The sequence below is a fragment of the Conger conger genome, chromosome 6, assembly GCF_963514075.1.
Source record: "Conger conger chromosome 6, fConCon1.1, whole genome shotgun sequence".
Taxonomy (NCBI): domain Eukaryota; kingdom Metazoa; phylum Chordata; class Actinopteri; order Anguilliformes; family Congridae; genus Conger; species Conger conger.
Window position 1 is genome coordinate 23,203,373 of NC_083765.1, and position 15,976 is coordinate 23,219,348.

General features: G+C 49.4%; 1 protein-coding gene across 1 annotated transcript in view; it reads left to right on the forward strand.

Annotated features, from left to right (window-relative positions):
• Positions 1–15,724, forward strand: part of eif2ak3 (eukaryotic translation initiation factor 2-alpha kinase 3) — a 39,448-nt gene extending 23,724 nt beyond the window's left edge. Inside the window, exons 7-17 of the mRNA XM_061246576.1 lie at positions 550–690; positions 1,124–1,246; positions 2,572–2,792; positions 3,111–3,226; positions 8,233–8,355; positions 9,032–9,181; positions 9,409–10,183; positions 10,575–10,748; positions 11,432–11,533; positions 12,030–12,092; positions 12,690–15,724. Of these exons, the coding sequence (XP_061102560.1) occupies positions 550–690; positions 1,124–1,246; positions 2,572–2,792; positions 3,111–3,226; positions 8,233–8,355; positions 9,032–9,181; positions 9,409–10,183; positions 10,575–10,748; positions 11,432–11,533; positions 12,030–12,092; positions 12,690–12,878 (2,177 nt within the window). The 3' untranslated portion in view covers positions 12,879–15,724. The remainder of the gene's footprint in view (positions 1–549; positions 691–1,123; positions 1,247–2,571; positions 2,793–3,110; positions 3,227–8,232; positions 8,356–9,031; positions 9,182–9,408; positions 10,184–10,574; positions 10,749–11,431; positions 11,534–12,029; positions 12,093–12,689) is intronic.
• Positions 15,725–15,976: the final 252 nt, after the last annotated feature.

Here is a 15,976-nt window from a genome sequence, read left to right on the forward strand (position 1 = left end):
TGCAATACAAATGCAGCACAGATGCAAAACAAATGTGATACAATGTATCATGGGATACGGAGTCAGCCCGCATGCTTGAGACTCGCAGCGCAGATGGTGTGTAGTAGACAGGAGCTGCAGTTCCTGTACTCACTTTCATTTTGTAATGTTTGTGTACAGAATCCAGGAGATGATTTCAGCTCTTTGGGGAATAAATGCCTGTTAGGTTTGATTTAGCTCAAGTATAAGACTATTAATGGTGTGTGTGTGTAAATGCTTGTTTGTAAGTGAGGATTTGATTTAGCTGGAGTCTAAGACTTCAAATGGTGTGTGTGTGTGTGTGTGCTTTTCTGTGTGTATATGAGTATACGTGTATTTGTGAGGATTTGGTTGAAGTATGAGATGTTTGATGATGCTTTTCCTGGCTCTGTCTTTGTACCAGTGAGTGATATCATCGGTTTTCTTTAGCAGTGCTTATGGGAGCTTATGTTTGAAACTGGGTATGTTTTTTAGGTGTTTATTAAACTGGTATTACTGTGTTAAGGAATGTTTATTACATTGTCATTACAGGAATGTACCGGGGACAGCTCTATCTCCAGTCTTCCGTTAGGATCTCGGCAAAGTTTCCCTCCAAGTCTAAAGCGCTGAACAGCCGTGGCTCCGACACCGACATCATCTCCCTGCCCACCGTCAAATGGAAACCTCTCATCCGTAAGTTCAGCCCACTTCCCCTGCCCACCGTCAAATGGAAACCACTCATCCCTAAGTCCCGCCCACTCCACCTGCCCACCGTCAAATGGAAACCGCTCATCCCTAAGTCCCGCCCACTCCACCTGCCCACCGTCAAATGGAAACCGCTCATCCCTAAGTCCTGCCCACTGCCCCTGCCCACCATCAAATGGAAAACGCTCATCCGTAAGTCCTGGTGTTCATGGATAGAGTGCCTTGCACTGTGCAATAACAGTCCTAGTGTTCATGGATAGAGTGCCTTGCACTGTGCAATAACTGTCCTGGTGTTCATGGATAGAGTGCCTTGCACTGTGCAATAACTGTCCTGGTGTTCATGGATAGAGTGCCTTGCACTGCAGTAACAGTCCTGGTGTTGAATAAAGGTGAATCCTGTATTCTGGGTTCTTTTTCACAGACTCTCCCTCCCGCACTCCTGTCCTGGTTGGCTCTGAGGAGTTTGACAAATGTCTGAACAACGACAAGTTCTCCCACGAGGAGTACAGTAACGGAGCACTGTCCGTACTGCAGTACCCCTATGGTAAGGAGATGCGTTGTGTGTGTGCTCTGAGCTGTGCGTCTCTGTGTTCTGTGCTCTCTATGTGTGTGCTCTGTGTGTGTGTGCGTCTCTGTGCTGTGCATCTCTGTGTGTGCGTCTCTGTGCTGTGCATCTGTGTGTGTGTCTCTGTGCTGTGCATCTCTGTGTGTGCGTCTCTGTGCTGTGCATCTCTGTGTGTGCGCGCTGTATGTGTGTGTGTGTGTGTGTGTGTCTGTGCTGTGCATCTCTGTGTCTGCGCGTCTCTGTTCTGTGCTCTGTACGTGTGTGCGTCTCTGTGCTGTGCGTCTCTGTGCCTTGCGTCTCTGTGTTCTGTGCTGTGTACGTGTCTGTGCCGTGTGCACGTCTCTGTGTGTGCCCGTCTCTGTTCTGTGCTCTGTACGTGTGTGCGTCTCTGTGCCTTGCGTCTCTGTGTTCTGTGCTGTGTACGTGTCTGTGCCGTGTGCACGTCTCTGTGTGTGCCCGTCTCTGTTCTGTGCTCTGTACGTGTGTGCGTCTCTGTGCCTTGCGTCTCTGTGTTCTGTGCTGTGTACGTATCTGTGCCGTGTGCACGTCTCTGTGTGCGCGCGCTGTGTGTGTGCGCTCTGTGCCGTGTGTCTCTGTGCTCTGTATGTGGGTGCGCGTTGCCCCTGGATACGCAGTACTGCTGCTCTGATCGATGAATAGGCGCTTGGCCTGAGCGTTTGGTCTGCTGAAACGCTGAGTACACTCATTACATCATCTCCCTGGCTCTGAGAGAGCTGAGTCTAAGTGCATCACCTGAGTTTATATGAGCTAACAGCATCCTCAGCACAGATTGTGTGTGTGTGTGTGTGTGTGTGTGTGTGTGTGTGTGTGTGTGTGTGTGTGTGTGTGCGTGTGTGTGTGTTAATAGAAGTACATCGCCTCAGTCTGTATGAGCTACGGTGTCAGACCGCACTGAGAGTGTGGACTGAGTGTTATTAAAGCGCTAGCTCTGCTCACTCTGTGCGTGCGTGTGTGTGTGTGTGTGTGTGTGTGTGCGTGCGCGTGAGTGTGTGTGCGTGTGTGTGTGTGCGTGCGCGTGAGTGTGTGTGTGTGTGCATGAGTTCATCTAAGTGCACTCACCTGACTCTGCATGAGCTACAGTGCCAGAGCTGGCTCACCGCACAGAGATTGTTGTTAAAGCGCATTATTATTTATGCAGGTTAACACTGCTCACTCAGATGTATTCACCTGCATTCAGTGAGACAAATAGTCTCTCTCTCTCCCTCTCCCTCTCCCTCTCTCTTTCTCTGTGTGTGTATGTGTGTGTACTGATTCTCTCTCTCTCTCTCTCTCTCTCTCTGTAGATAACGGGTACTACTTCCCGTACAGTAAGCACTACCGGGGCAGGCGGGGCGCGGCGGTCAGCCTGTTGCCGGGCGACGGCGCGGGGCGGGAGCTGCACAGGAAGGACCCGGTTCTGCTGCTCTCCTGGTGGAAGGAGATCCTCAGCACCATCGTCTTCTGCATCGCCGCCACCACCTACATCGTGCGCAAGTTCTTCCACCCTCCAGGCACACACATACGGGTGCGGGTCCTGGTATTATTACCATTACTATCATACTGACATGGCCAATGCACCCATGTTCTAATGTATTCTTCTGTTTCTGTATCTATGCTTTAGCAATATTCACAAATGTATTCCATGCCAATAAAGCATCTTGAATTTGAGAGAGCGAGAAAGTGAGGAGGAAGAGTGAGTAAGTGCAGGAGAAGGGGAAAGTGGAGGCAGAGAGAAAGTGAGGGAGTGAGAGAAAGAGTGACCACTCCGCCCCACTTTCCGACAAACTTCCTGTCTGTTGGCCCCGCCCCCCACTGACCAAGCCACGCCTCCCGGTTTCCACAGCAACGGAAGGAGTCAGAGACCCAGTGCCAGACAGACAGCAAGCTGGAGCTCCTGCCCGACGACCCCAAGGAGGTGCTCGTCACGGAGACGCAGCGGAGCAACGAATACGTGTCCAGGTAACCAATCCCAGTAATCAATGTGTGTCCAGGTAACCAATCCCAATAATCAATGTGTGTGCAGGTGAACAATACCTGTCCCAGTAATCAATGTGTGTGCAGGTAACCAATACCTGTCCTGGTAATCAAACGGGGGGCAACATGGCTCAGGCAGTAAGAGCAGTCGTCTGGCAGTCGGAAGGTTGCCGGTTAAATCCCCCGCCTGGGTTGTGTCGAAGTGTCCCTGAGCAAGACACCTAACCCCCAAATGCTCCTGACGAGCTGGTCGGTGCCTTGCATGGCAGCCAATCACCGTCAGTGTGTGAGTGTGTGTATGAATGGGTGAATGAGAAGCATCAATTGTACAGCGTTTTGGATAAAGGCGCTATATAAATGCCAACCATTTACCATTTACCATTTATGTGTGTGCAGGTAACCAATACCTGTCCCAGTAATGAATGTGTGTGCTGGTGACATTACCTGTCCCAGTAATGAATGTGTGTGCTGGTGACATTACCTGTCCCAGTAATGAATGTGTGTGCAGGTGACATTACCTGTCCCAGTAATGAATGTGTGTGCTGGTGACATTACCTGTCCCAGTAATGAATGTGTGTGCTGGTGACATTACCTGTCCCAGTAATGAATGTGTGTGCTGGTGACATTACCTGTCCCAGTAATGAATGTGTGTGCTGGTGACATTACCTGTCCCAGTAATGAATGTGTGTGCTGGTGACATTACCTGTCCCAGTAATGAATGTGTGTGCTGGTGACATTACCTGTCCCAGTAATGAATGTGTGTGCTGGTGACATTACCTGTCCCAGTGATGAATGTGTGTGTAGGTGACATTACCAGTGCAGGTTACTTGTACTTGTAGCTTGTACAAGGCCAGCTGTCTCCAGGATTCTCTCCGTTGTTAGCTGTGGCTTTAGTGTTTTACACCGTTTCCCAGGGATGTAGCATGGCTCAGTCAACTTGGCGTTAGCATCACAAATTCCAAACCCCTCCCCTAGCATCTGTCGCCCTTAACCCCCCCAACACACACACACACGCGCACGTGTGTGCTGAGGAGACGCATGGAGAGAGGGAGAAAGAGAGACTGTGCTTTCAACTATTTTAAGCCTGTCACACACTGAACAAACAGTACAGTTTATGTTCTACTTAATTTCTCTATTTGTCTCACACATGCACACACAAAGAAAACCACTCGCACTCACACACTTTCTCATATGCGCACACACACACACTCACTCACACATACAGATGCTCACACAGACCCACACTCGCACATACAGATGCTCACACGTGCACACACACACACACACACACACACACACACACAGAAAAGCTCTTGCACTCACACACACATGCAGACACTCATATGCACACACACACACACACTCACACATACAGACGCTCACACGCAGACACACAGACTCATGCATACAGATACACAAACACACACACACACACGCACGCACACACACACGCACACGCGCACGTGACTGGCAGTAAGTGTTTCTCCAGTAACACCCTCACACGTTACACAGAGTAGTCCTCTCCATGATAAGGAGATTAGCGGTGTTAGCGCCCAGCTGGCTGAACTCCAGGCTTCAGCCTGTTTTGAAATGGAGGCGGTATCTTGTGAAGGTGTCCCATACACCCCCCCTCACCATGTACATACGCTCCGCAGGATGAGGTCATCCTGTTTGGTGAGGGACCAAACTGCCTAGGGTTTGGAGCCACTGTTTGGTCACTTAAGAGTGCCACCCGGACCCACCAGGGAACTTCACCAGTTTCACTGCTGGTTTCATTAGACATTTTGGCCGCTGAAGCTAAGAACGCTTTAGTTCCTTAATCTTCAACTATAAATTGAGTTACAGCAGGGCTGTCCCTGGAGATCTACCATCCTGCAGGTTTTCATTTTCTCACTTCCAGTGCATCCGGAAAGTATTCACAGCGCTTCACTTTTCCCACATTTTGTTATGTTACAGCCTTATTCCAAAATGGAATAAATTCTTTTTTTTCCTACACACAACACCTCATAATGACAACATGAAAGAAGTTTTTTTTTTTTAAATTTGTGCAAATTTATTAAAAATGAAAAACTAAGAAATCACATGTACATAAGTATTCACAGCCTTTGCTCAATACTTTGTTGATGCACCTTTGGCAGCAATTACAGCCTCAAGTCTATTTGAATATGATGCCACAAGCTTGGCACACCTATCTTTGGGCAGTTTCGCCCATTCCTCTTTACAGCACCTCTCAAGCTCCATCAGGTTGGATGGGGAGCGTCGGTGCACAGCCATTTTCAGATCTCTCCAGAGATGTTCAATCGGATTCAAGTCTGGGCTCTGGCTGGGCCACTCAAGGACATTCACAGAGTTGTCCTGAAGCCACTCCTTTGATATCTTGGCTGTGTGCTTAGGGTCGTTGTCCTGCTGAAAGATGAACCGTCGCCCCAGTCTGAGGTCAAGAGCGCTCTGGAGCAGGTTTTCATCCAGGATGTCTCTGTACATTGCTGCATTCATCTTTCCCTCAATCCTGACTAGTCTCCCAGTTCCTGCCACTGAAAACCATCCCCACAGCATGATGCTGCCACCACCATGCTTCACTGTAGGGATGGTATTGGCCAGGTGATGAGCGGTGCCTGGTTTCCTCCAAACATGACGTCTGGCATTCACGCCAAAGAGTTCAATCTTTGTCTCATCAGACCAGAGAATTTTGTTTCTCATGGTCTGAGAGTCCTTCAGGTGCCTTTTGGCAAACTCCAGGCGGGGTGCCATGTGTCTTTTAGTAAGGAGTGGCTTCCATCTGGCCACTCTACCATCCAGGCCTGATTGGTGGATTGCTGCAGAGATGGTTGTCCTTCTGGAAGGTTCTCCTCTCTCCACAGAGGAACGCTGGAGCTCTGACAGAGTGACCATTGGGTTCTTGGTCACCTCCCTGACTAAGGCCCTTCTCCCCCGATTGCTCAGTTTAGACAGGCGGCCAGCTCTAGGAAGAGTCCTGGTGGTTCCGAACTTCTTCCATTTACGGATGATGGAGGCCACTGTGCTCATTGGGACCTTCAAAGCAGAATACATTTTTCTGTACCCTTCCCCAGATTTTTGCCTCAAGACAATCCTGTCTCGGAGGTCTACAGACAATTCCTTTGACTTCCTGCTTGGTTTGTGCTCTGACATGCACTGTCAACTGTGGGACCTTATATAGACAGATGTGTGCCTTTCCAAATCATGTCCAATCAACTGAATTTACCACAGGTGGACTCCAATTAAGCTGTAGAAACATCTCAAGGTTGATCAGTGGAAACAGGATGCACCTGAGCTCAATTTTGAGCTTCATGGGAAAGGCTGTGAATACTTATGTACATGTGATTTCTTGGTTTTTTATTTTTAATAAATGTGCAAAAATAAAAAAATAAAACTTCTTTCATGTTGTCATTATGGGGTGTTGTGTGTAGAATTTTGAGGAAAAAAATGAATTTATTCCATTTTGGAATAAGGCTGTAACATAACAAAATGTGGGAAAAGTGAAGCGCTGTGAATACTTTCCAGGTGCACTGTATTTGGCACACCTGATTCTACAAGTTTGCAGTGCAACATAGTCTTTAGCTGGTGAGTGAGGTGTGGATTTTTATGGCTGGAGTACATGCTTGTTAGATGCTTGCATATACAAACCTGGGAAAATAAACAGAGCGAGAGCAGCCATGGTTAACTTGGCAGAATCCCCTAGAGTACAGGGCACTGAAGGAATGCTGGAGTTGACCATCTTTGTTGTGTATAAAGCATCTGTGCTTCCCTGTTCCTGGATAGTACTGCGCTGATGCTTGGCCACTGAGCAACCCTGTGTAATTAAACAAACAAAATTAATTAATTGGCACACAATTAATAGGCGCCTGAGGCAGGTAGGACCGCTGCAGTCTGAGAACAGGCCACTGGTTTAACATGGACTCAGTGTGCGTGTGCGTGTCTGGTCCTTATCAGCCCCGCCGCTCAACATAAACAGGGCTGTACAGTGCTGTACAAACATCCTGCTGTTTAACACTGATACCCAACATTGCTGTGTGTACACTGTGTCAGAACATACCGCAGTCCTGAGTACCGTCCTGTTTATGTCAGTCATCACTGTGTGTGTGTGTGTGTGTGTGTGTGTGTGTGTGTGTGTGTGTGTAGAGAGGGAGAGTGAGTATGTGTGCGTGTTCACACATCTGTGCGTATGAGTAGAGGGAGGGAGTGTGTGTGTGTGTGAGTGTGTGTGTGTGTGAGTGTGTGAGAGCGAGAGTGTGAATATGAATGTCACAGTCTGCAGTGTAATTTCAGAGCCGTACCCAGTAATTTAGAGAATGAGGAAACGCCCCCCCTCCTCCCCCTCTGCCTGTAATCTAGGAAATCTGAGAGCCTCCTTCAGAACACACCGCCCTCCCGCCCCTCAACACACACACCCCTACTCCTCCCTCGCACACACACCCCCTCTGCATGGCTACATTCCTACTTCAGCTCTCCCTGATTGGCTCACACAGTATTCAGCACACAGAGTCCCAGAGCAGAGGATTGTGGGCAGTGGGAAAACCCCTGCTCCAGCTGTCTGAAAGCTGACCTGTGGTCTCACCCTCAGCGGTGCTATCAGGGGCCAAAGGGCAAGTTCACTCGAGGTTGCATTCTGGCCCAGGAGGGTGTGTGTCCTTGTGTCATTGTGTCCGTGTGTCCGTGCGTGTGTCCGTGCGTGTGTCCGTGCGTGTGTCCGTGCGTGTGTCCGTGCGTGTGTCCGTGCGCGTGTGCGCGCGTGTGTGTGTGCGTGTGCGTGTGCATGTTTGTGTGTTTTTACCTACAGAGCTCAGTGTTTACCTGTCCTCTGTGTATGTCTATGTGTGTGTGTACCTGCAGAACTCGGTGTTTACCTGTCCTCTGTGTATGTCTATGTGTGTGTGTACCTGCAGAGCTTGGTGTTTACCTGTCCTCTGTGTATGTCTATGTGTGTGTGTACCTGCAGAACTCGGTGTTTACCTGTCCTCTGTGTGTCTCAGGTACCTGACGGACTTTGAACCTGTGCAGTGCCTGGGGCGTGGCGGCTTTGGCGTGGTGTTTGAGGCACGGAACAAAGTGGACGACTGCAACTACGCCATCAAGAGGATCCGCCTGCCCAACAGGTACCAAACCTCACCCCTCTCTTACCTGCCAAACAGGTACGCCTCCCTCTCCTAACAAACGGGTACCCTACCACCCTTTTACCTGACCTACAGGTACCCAGCCTGGCTAACAGCCATGCCCTCATGCGCTGCTGAACTGGACACACTCCCTGCTTTATAAACACAGTCCAGGCTACTGTGGACGCGCTACTGTAAGTAGTAAGAGTGTCCTGCTGTAATATTTGTCCAGCAGTGCACTGGCCCCTCTTTGTGGGCAGACGTCTTATAGCACCGCTCACCCTCCACGGGGCAGAGCAGTGGTGAATCGGCAGTGATCTGCTGCCCCCTAGTGGTGTCTGGGGTTGTTTCTGTGAGAGCAGTTTAGAGGTGTGGTGGCAGAGTAATGCAGTTTTTGTTTGGAGTGCCTGTCTGGGTAATGTAGTTTTTGATGGTGTGGTTTGGAGAGGCCTGTCTGGAGGTTGGGTAATGAGTTTTTTGTGAGTGCAGTTTTTCGGAGGTCTGTGCTGCTGTGGAGGCTGGCTAATGTAGTTTTTGTGAGTGGTCAGGAGGCTGGTTAATGTGTTTTTTGTGAGTGCAGTCTGGGTAATGTTGTTTTTGTGAGTGTGGTCAGGAGGCTGGGTAATGTGAGTTTGGTCTGGATGTTGGGTAATGTAGTTCTGTCTGTGTGTCGCTGCAGGGAACTGGCCAGGGAGAAGGTGATGCGAGAGGTGAAGGCTCTGGCCAAGCTAGAGCACCCGGGGATCATCCGCTACTTTAACGCCTGGCAGGAGACCCCGCCCGAGGGCTGGCAGGAGGAGATGGACCAGCGCTGGCTCAAAGACAGCAGGTACACACACACACACACACACACACACACACACACACACACACACGCACACATGCACACATACATACTCACGCACACGTGTACAAACACATACACACATATACACACACAAACATACACACACTCATACACACCAACGTACCTGGCTCAAAGTCGCCATGTACCCAACCACACTGGGCAACATACGCGCTCACACACTCACTGTCTCCCTCGTTCCCTCTCCTCAGCACCACAGACTGGCCCCTGAGCTCTCCCGACCACATGGAGGCGCTGTCAGTCAAAGTGCCCGTCTCCAAGCTAACACCCACAAGCTCCTCCTCCCTGGCGGGCGTGGCTGTGCTGGGCGGAGCCTCCACAGAGCCCTCCTTCGCCCCTACGCTATCGCTATCCCATTCCGAGGTCTCCTCCACAGGGAGGGGAAAGGGCTGCGTTCTGGAGCCCCCTGGTGGTCCGACACCGCCACTACAGCTGGACAGCTTCCTGTCTGACCCGGACAGCCAAGCGGAGCTGGAGGCCTCCGATTCGCCGCACTCCTTCGAGCTGTACCCTCCGCGGGGCCCCGGAGACTCCTCCTCCTTCGACATCGTGTTCGAGGACTCGGGCTGCGAAGCCGCCTCCTCCCCTCCCCAGGCCGCCTCCCCCTGCACGCTGACGGGCGGCCGCACAAGCTCCGCCTCCCGCACCCAGACCCACGACCCCGGCCCCACCCCCTTTCCTGGCCCCGCCCCCTCCCCGTCCCCGCCCCGCCCCACCTCCCTCAGCCTGGCGGCCTGCCCCTCCCCCTGCCCCGCCCTGCCGCCCTGGCCCCGCGCCCTGGCCTCGCCCAAGGTGTACCTGTACATCCAGATGCAGCTCTGCCGCAAGGAGAACCTGAAGGACTGGATGACCCAACGCAGCCTGCCCGAGCAGAGACAGCACAGCGAGTGCCTGGGCATCTTCCTGCAGATCGCCGACGCCGTGCACTTCCTGCACAGCAAGGGCCTCATGCACCGAGACCTGAAGGTGCGCCGCCTCTCCCCTCCACCAGGGGCCGCTGCCGCTCACTGCGCCAAGTTTCACATCTCAAAATTCATGGGAGGGAAGGAATATGCGTTTCAGCAATGCATGTTTGGAAATTGGAATTAATCTATCCATCTGTTCAGCTTGCCATTTACTTATCAATCAAGCTATGTATCTAGCTATCTATCTCTTGGTATTTGTAGTAAATAGTTATGTTTACCACCTTTAATTATTTACTTACAGTTTCTGGATAAGCGATTTTCTAACGTGTACCGTCTGCCAATTGCCTCTTACACCCAGGAGCTTGTTTGCTGAGATGTGACCTGTGTTAGGCCTGAACGGGTTGGATAGTTTTAGGTTAGTGTCTGGGCTGACCTGTCCCCTCTCTCCGCAGCCGTCAAACATCTTCTTCACGCTGGACGACGTGGTGAAGGTGGGGGACTTTGGCCTGGTGACGGCCATGGACCAGGAGGAGGAAGAGGAGGAGTCTCATGCGCTCACGCCCATGCCTGCCTTTGCCAGGCACACGGGCCAAGTGGGCACCAAGCTCTACATGAGCCCCGAGCAGGCAAGTACAAACTGCTTTATACCTGTTCTTTTACCAAGCTCTACATGAGCCCCGAGCAGGCAAGTACAAACTGCTTTATACCTGTTCTTTTACCAAGCTCTACATGAGCCCCGAGCAGGCAAGTACAAACTGCTTTATACCTGTTCTTTTACCAAGCTCTACATGAGCCCCGAGCAGGCAAGTACAAACTGCTTTATACCTGTTCTTTTACCAAGCTCTACATGAGCCCCGAGCAGGCAAGTACAAACTGCTTTATACCTGTTCTTTTACCAAGCTCTACATGAGCCCCGAGCAGGCAAGTACAAACTGCTTTATACCTGTTCTTTTACCAAGCTCTACATGAGCCCCGAGCAGGCAAGTACAAACTGCTTTATACCTGTTCTTTTACCAAGCTCTACATGAGCCCCGAGCAGGCAAGTACAAACTGCTTTATACCTGTTCTTTTACCAAGCTCTACATGAGCCCCGAGCAGGCAAGTACAAACTGCTTTATACCTGTTCTTTTACCAAGCTCTACATGAGCCCTGGGCAATCCTAATTGATTTTGAATTCAAATGCACTAGGCAAGATCAATAGAGTATAGAACATATTTGTTTTGGATTTAAATACGCATCTGAACCCAAGTCTGGTGTCCAGTGGAAGAAGTGCATTCCCTGGTTTAACCCCCCACTTCCTGTTCCACAGCTGTCGGGGAACTCGTACTCCCACAAGGTGGATATCTACTCGCTGGGTCTGATCCTGTTTGAGCTGCTCTACCCCTTCCGCACACAGATGGAGAGAGTTCGGGTAAGAGAGCTCCTATGACCCCCCACCCTGAGCCAGCCAGAGGGCCCCCCCCCCCTCCCCTACTGGGGAAAAAATAATGATGTTGCAAAACCGTTAACCATCACTGAAAATGCACAGCAGGGAATTACAGCTTGGGTGATGGAGGGGTCACATGCAGTACTTTCAGATCCCTGAGGGGAAATATGCCCGGCAGTTATGTAATAATAATACATTTTATTTGTCAAGCACAAGCGCTGCACTGCACAAAAATACACAACACATTAGCAAGAGTAAAAACGAGTATGGTCGATAAGTAAAACTTTGTTTGTATAGAGCTTTTCTAAGCGCAAGTTTCACACTGCTTCAAAGTGACAGATGAAGTGCAGATCCATAAAGCATCGTTTTTAAATGGGGAGGATTGGAAATGAGGGTTTGTCAGTGGTGCGCTGTGGGTAGGTTTGTGGACGTTAGTCTCCGTGTGAGGGCTGTGCTGAGTGTTTGTGTCTCTCTCTCTCAGACTCTGACGGAGGTGAAAAACCTGCAGTTCCCCCCAGTCTTCGCCCAGAAAAACGTACAGGAGGTGAGTCACTGTGCTCTGCTGCCCCCTGCTGGGGCTATAGGGAACTGAGCTAGGGTGGAACATCAGCCTGGATCTATGGTGTTGCTGTTCAGACTATGTGTGTGTGTTTGTAAGGGCAAATTAAGAGCGTGAGTGGACTGGCATGGCCTAGTGGCTGAATTGTTGAAAGTGTCATATGTCTGCATCTAGAGTGAAAACCAATACATTTCATTCTGCAGGCAACCTGAGCACAATTACTGACCTCTTGAAATAATGAAACGTAACAACAAGAACAGGCCACTCTTCTTACCACTAGTGTACCTATTGCTCAGTGTTGAGCCTGGTCTTGAAAACCCCCAGTGTGTCTTCAAAGATAACACTCCATTTTTGCATCTGCAACGGTTTCACTGATATAATCCTTTGATCAACAATATACAATGGCCCAAGTCCTTATCTTTGCTGTATTCTTAGCGCATGAAACTGCACTTTCCTCAGCGCACTTGTCCCTGTTTCTGGGTATGCACTCTGTTGTACATGGCTCTAGATAAGAGCATATGCCAGATGACTGTAATGTAAGTGCACTGTTCAGTTCTCCGCGGTGCGCGTCTCCTCCCCCAGGTTGTCATGGTGAGCAGCATGCTCTCGCGCAGCCCCAGCGAGCGGCCCGAGGCGCAGGAGATCACGGAGACGCCGCTGTTCCAGGAGCTGGAGGTGCCCTGCCGCTTCACGCTCCGCCAGCGCTCCCGCACCTACAGCTCCTCGTCCACTGGACGGCCCGGCCGCCAGTCCAGCCAATCCAGCTCCTGAGACCGCCCCCGCCAGTCCAGCCAATCCAGCTCCTGAGACCGCCCCCGCCAGTCCAGCCAATCCAGCTCCTGAGACCGCCCCCGCTAGTCCAGCCAATCCAGCTCCTGAGACCACCCCCGCCAGTCCAGCCAATCCAGCTCCTGAGACCGCCCCCGCCAATCCAGCCAATCCAGCTCCTCAGACCAACCCCGCGACCCCTGACCCCTGCCAGTCCAGCCAATCCAGCTCCTCAGACCACCCCCATGACCCTCATGACCCCTGTACCACCAGCCAGCCCTTCACACCACCCCCCTCTGCCCAGTGGCTGTCAATCACATGGGGATGTGGCCAGAGAGATGTCAGTCAGCCGTGAACAGGAGTGGCACATCATGTCCCCACCTCCAATGCCCCTCCCATCTCCCAACCAATCACGTTGTTTCCTAACCATGTGTATAACTTTTACCACAAAAGGGTGTACCAAGTCCACACACTCACACATGCACATTCGCGCACTTACACACATTCAAACACACACACACACACACACACACACACACACACACTCATCTACAAACACACACACACACACCCACCAGTATTCACCCCCACTCCCTCACAATGTCACAGCATTTGAAACCAGATCTCAGACGGGACCTGATGAGCCCCTGCTTGAGGCCATGGGAGACCCAAAACAACCCAATGGTGTGCTCAAACCAACGGCCTCTCCGACCGTGAACTGACCAAGTCCACCGCTGGCTTTTAGGAAGAGACCCAAGGGCATGTATTGGTTCCTAAAAGCCAAGAGTGGGACACCTTTTTTTTTTTTTTTTTTCTTTTTTTTTTTATACGGCTTTCTTACGTTTGACATTTCAGTCGACGATTATTTCTATGCTGTAAAACGTTTCTTACTCTCCTTTTCCCCCCTCTGATCATGTAAATAATTTAAGACTGCTTACTTTTTTGTATCTTGAATTGAAGGGCAAGCTTTATCAATCCTGTACATAGTTTCTTTGTCTGTTTAGATGCCCCAGGTATCACGTTTCGGACGATTGTAGGTGCGAGCGCCACTTCACCGGTACCCGTGGCAATATCACAGTGAGAGAATGTTTCCGAAGCAAAGGGAAATTAATTATGATTTTTGTACAGACTACAGAGCTGCATGGATTTCAGGCTGAAAACTTGTCGAAGGAATGCTGGGGGTTCTACGCTGCAACGTTAAGGTGCTTCAGACCTTCGAGTAGGCTTTGTGCATTTTGATGTTTTAAAATGCAACTTGCTTTTTGATATGCTATTAATCGAACATGTAGTAGCTTAAACATTTTGGCGAAGAGGAAACGATGATCTGGTTAGGCATCAGCTGCTGGCTAATTAGCTATAACGGTTATAGTTTTCATTTCTGAAACATGTTGGGTCCTTGGGTTAGTGTTCATATGTAAATTAAGCATCGTCACTGTCTTATTAAATCAGGTGGAAGACAGACAGGTCCAATCAAATCTACCAAGTGTACTTCTAACCCGAAAAAAAAGCTTTATTTCGATTCCCACTTAGCACTACGACATTAATTTTCTCATGCTTTTCAAGGAGTATTTATTCAGTGAGAGTTCTGTGTGGTGGGAGTTGAAACCCCGTAACGTTGATATCTGTGGTGATTTAAGAGAAAATGACATCATGATGCGCCCCCACCCACTGCCCTCTGAAAATTTGGGGGCCATCTTGTGCACCTTATGGGAAAACCAATAGGACACCTTGGATTGCCTCAACCCCTCAGGTATGCCAGAAAGGTGGTCTTCATATGCACGTTCCCTTCTGAAGGTAGTTTACACCAGGACTGCTCAAGCAGGGGCCAAGTGCAGTGAAGGTATAACTATAACCATACCCATAACTATAATGATAATGATGTGAGCATCTGCAATAATCGATTACGGCTATGTCATCTGCCATTTTGCACTTGACGCCTTGTAAATTCAGTTGGATTTTCATCGGCTGTCAGTGTTGTATTGTTCATGCGGCTGGAAAACGTCACTCTGAAAGCAATCCCGTCGATTTCGTTCGTTGCTGTCACTGCCGTTACAGTTGCGGTGTGGACCGTACCACCGTGCGAGTATGCTGGTCCAGTGGGGTCAGCACAGTTTGCATGAATATGTTGGTGACATTCCTGGTGTAGTTCATGGGTAAATGTGATCTAGATGCTCTTGACTTGCGTTCGCAAGGTATTGTGGGATGTCAGGAATGCTGCCTGGGGTGGGATTTGTGTTCACAAAAATTAAGAGGGCAGGTGTTTAAACAAAAACATCCCCCCATGTCATGTCTGAGTGGTGCCAACTTTCACAAGGCCAGTTTTTGGGTAAATCAAGAGTTCCCACATTCAGGTATACATTTTTAATCAAGTTTGGAAGGGTTTTTTATTTTTATAAATGAGTTGAGCAAAGCCTTTAAGTCATTTTTAGGACCTCATTGTTAAAAGTTCTGAACCTCTATGTCCTGTTTCTGCTAAAAGAAGCACTCGCATCTTCAAGAGCTAAGAGTTCACATCGTTTTACTGAAGTGGCTTAACCGTTTTGGAGAAGCGGCCATTTTGATTGCTTCTCATTTGTTGTCTACTACTGGTGACGGTTTTTGGGAAACTGACTGATTATTTCTGTCAAATCCGTTTCTCCTCTTATGGAGTTTGTGTCCTGAGCACAATCCTACTTCATCTCTCTTGCAATGTAAATATGTTTATTTGGTTTTTAATTTATGTTTATTGCAGAAATCAATCCATTTGGGTTGGTGGTATATATGAATGCACTTCATGCAATAATTGTCAAGTGCATTGAAATACTGTGACTTCTTACAAGTCTAAATTTAATTAAAAAAATGTTCTATGACATTTGTACCATCTGTTGTCTTGATTTCTTTCCTTTTCCACTGCATCCTGTTAAATATCAAAATATTCTGTCACATCCAGAAGGCTGTTTTGTTACTTTATATTGTCTGCATTGTTCTTTATTCTTGCTTATTTGCCTTTCACACAAGAAAACCCCTCGAGAGATGCACATATCTGGCTGTGAAGCCTTGGCTCTTCTCTGTGTAGTCTTTTGCTGGCATTTTTTATTCCTTTTGTAGTTTACCTTGAATAA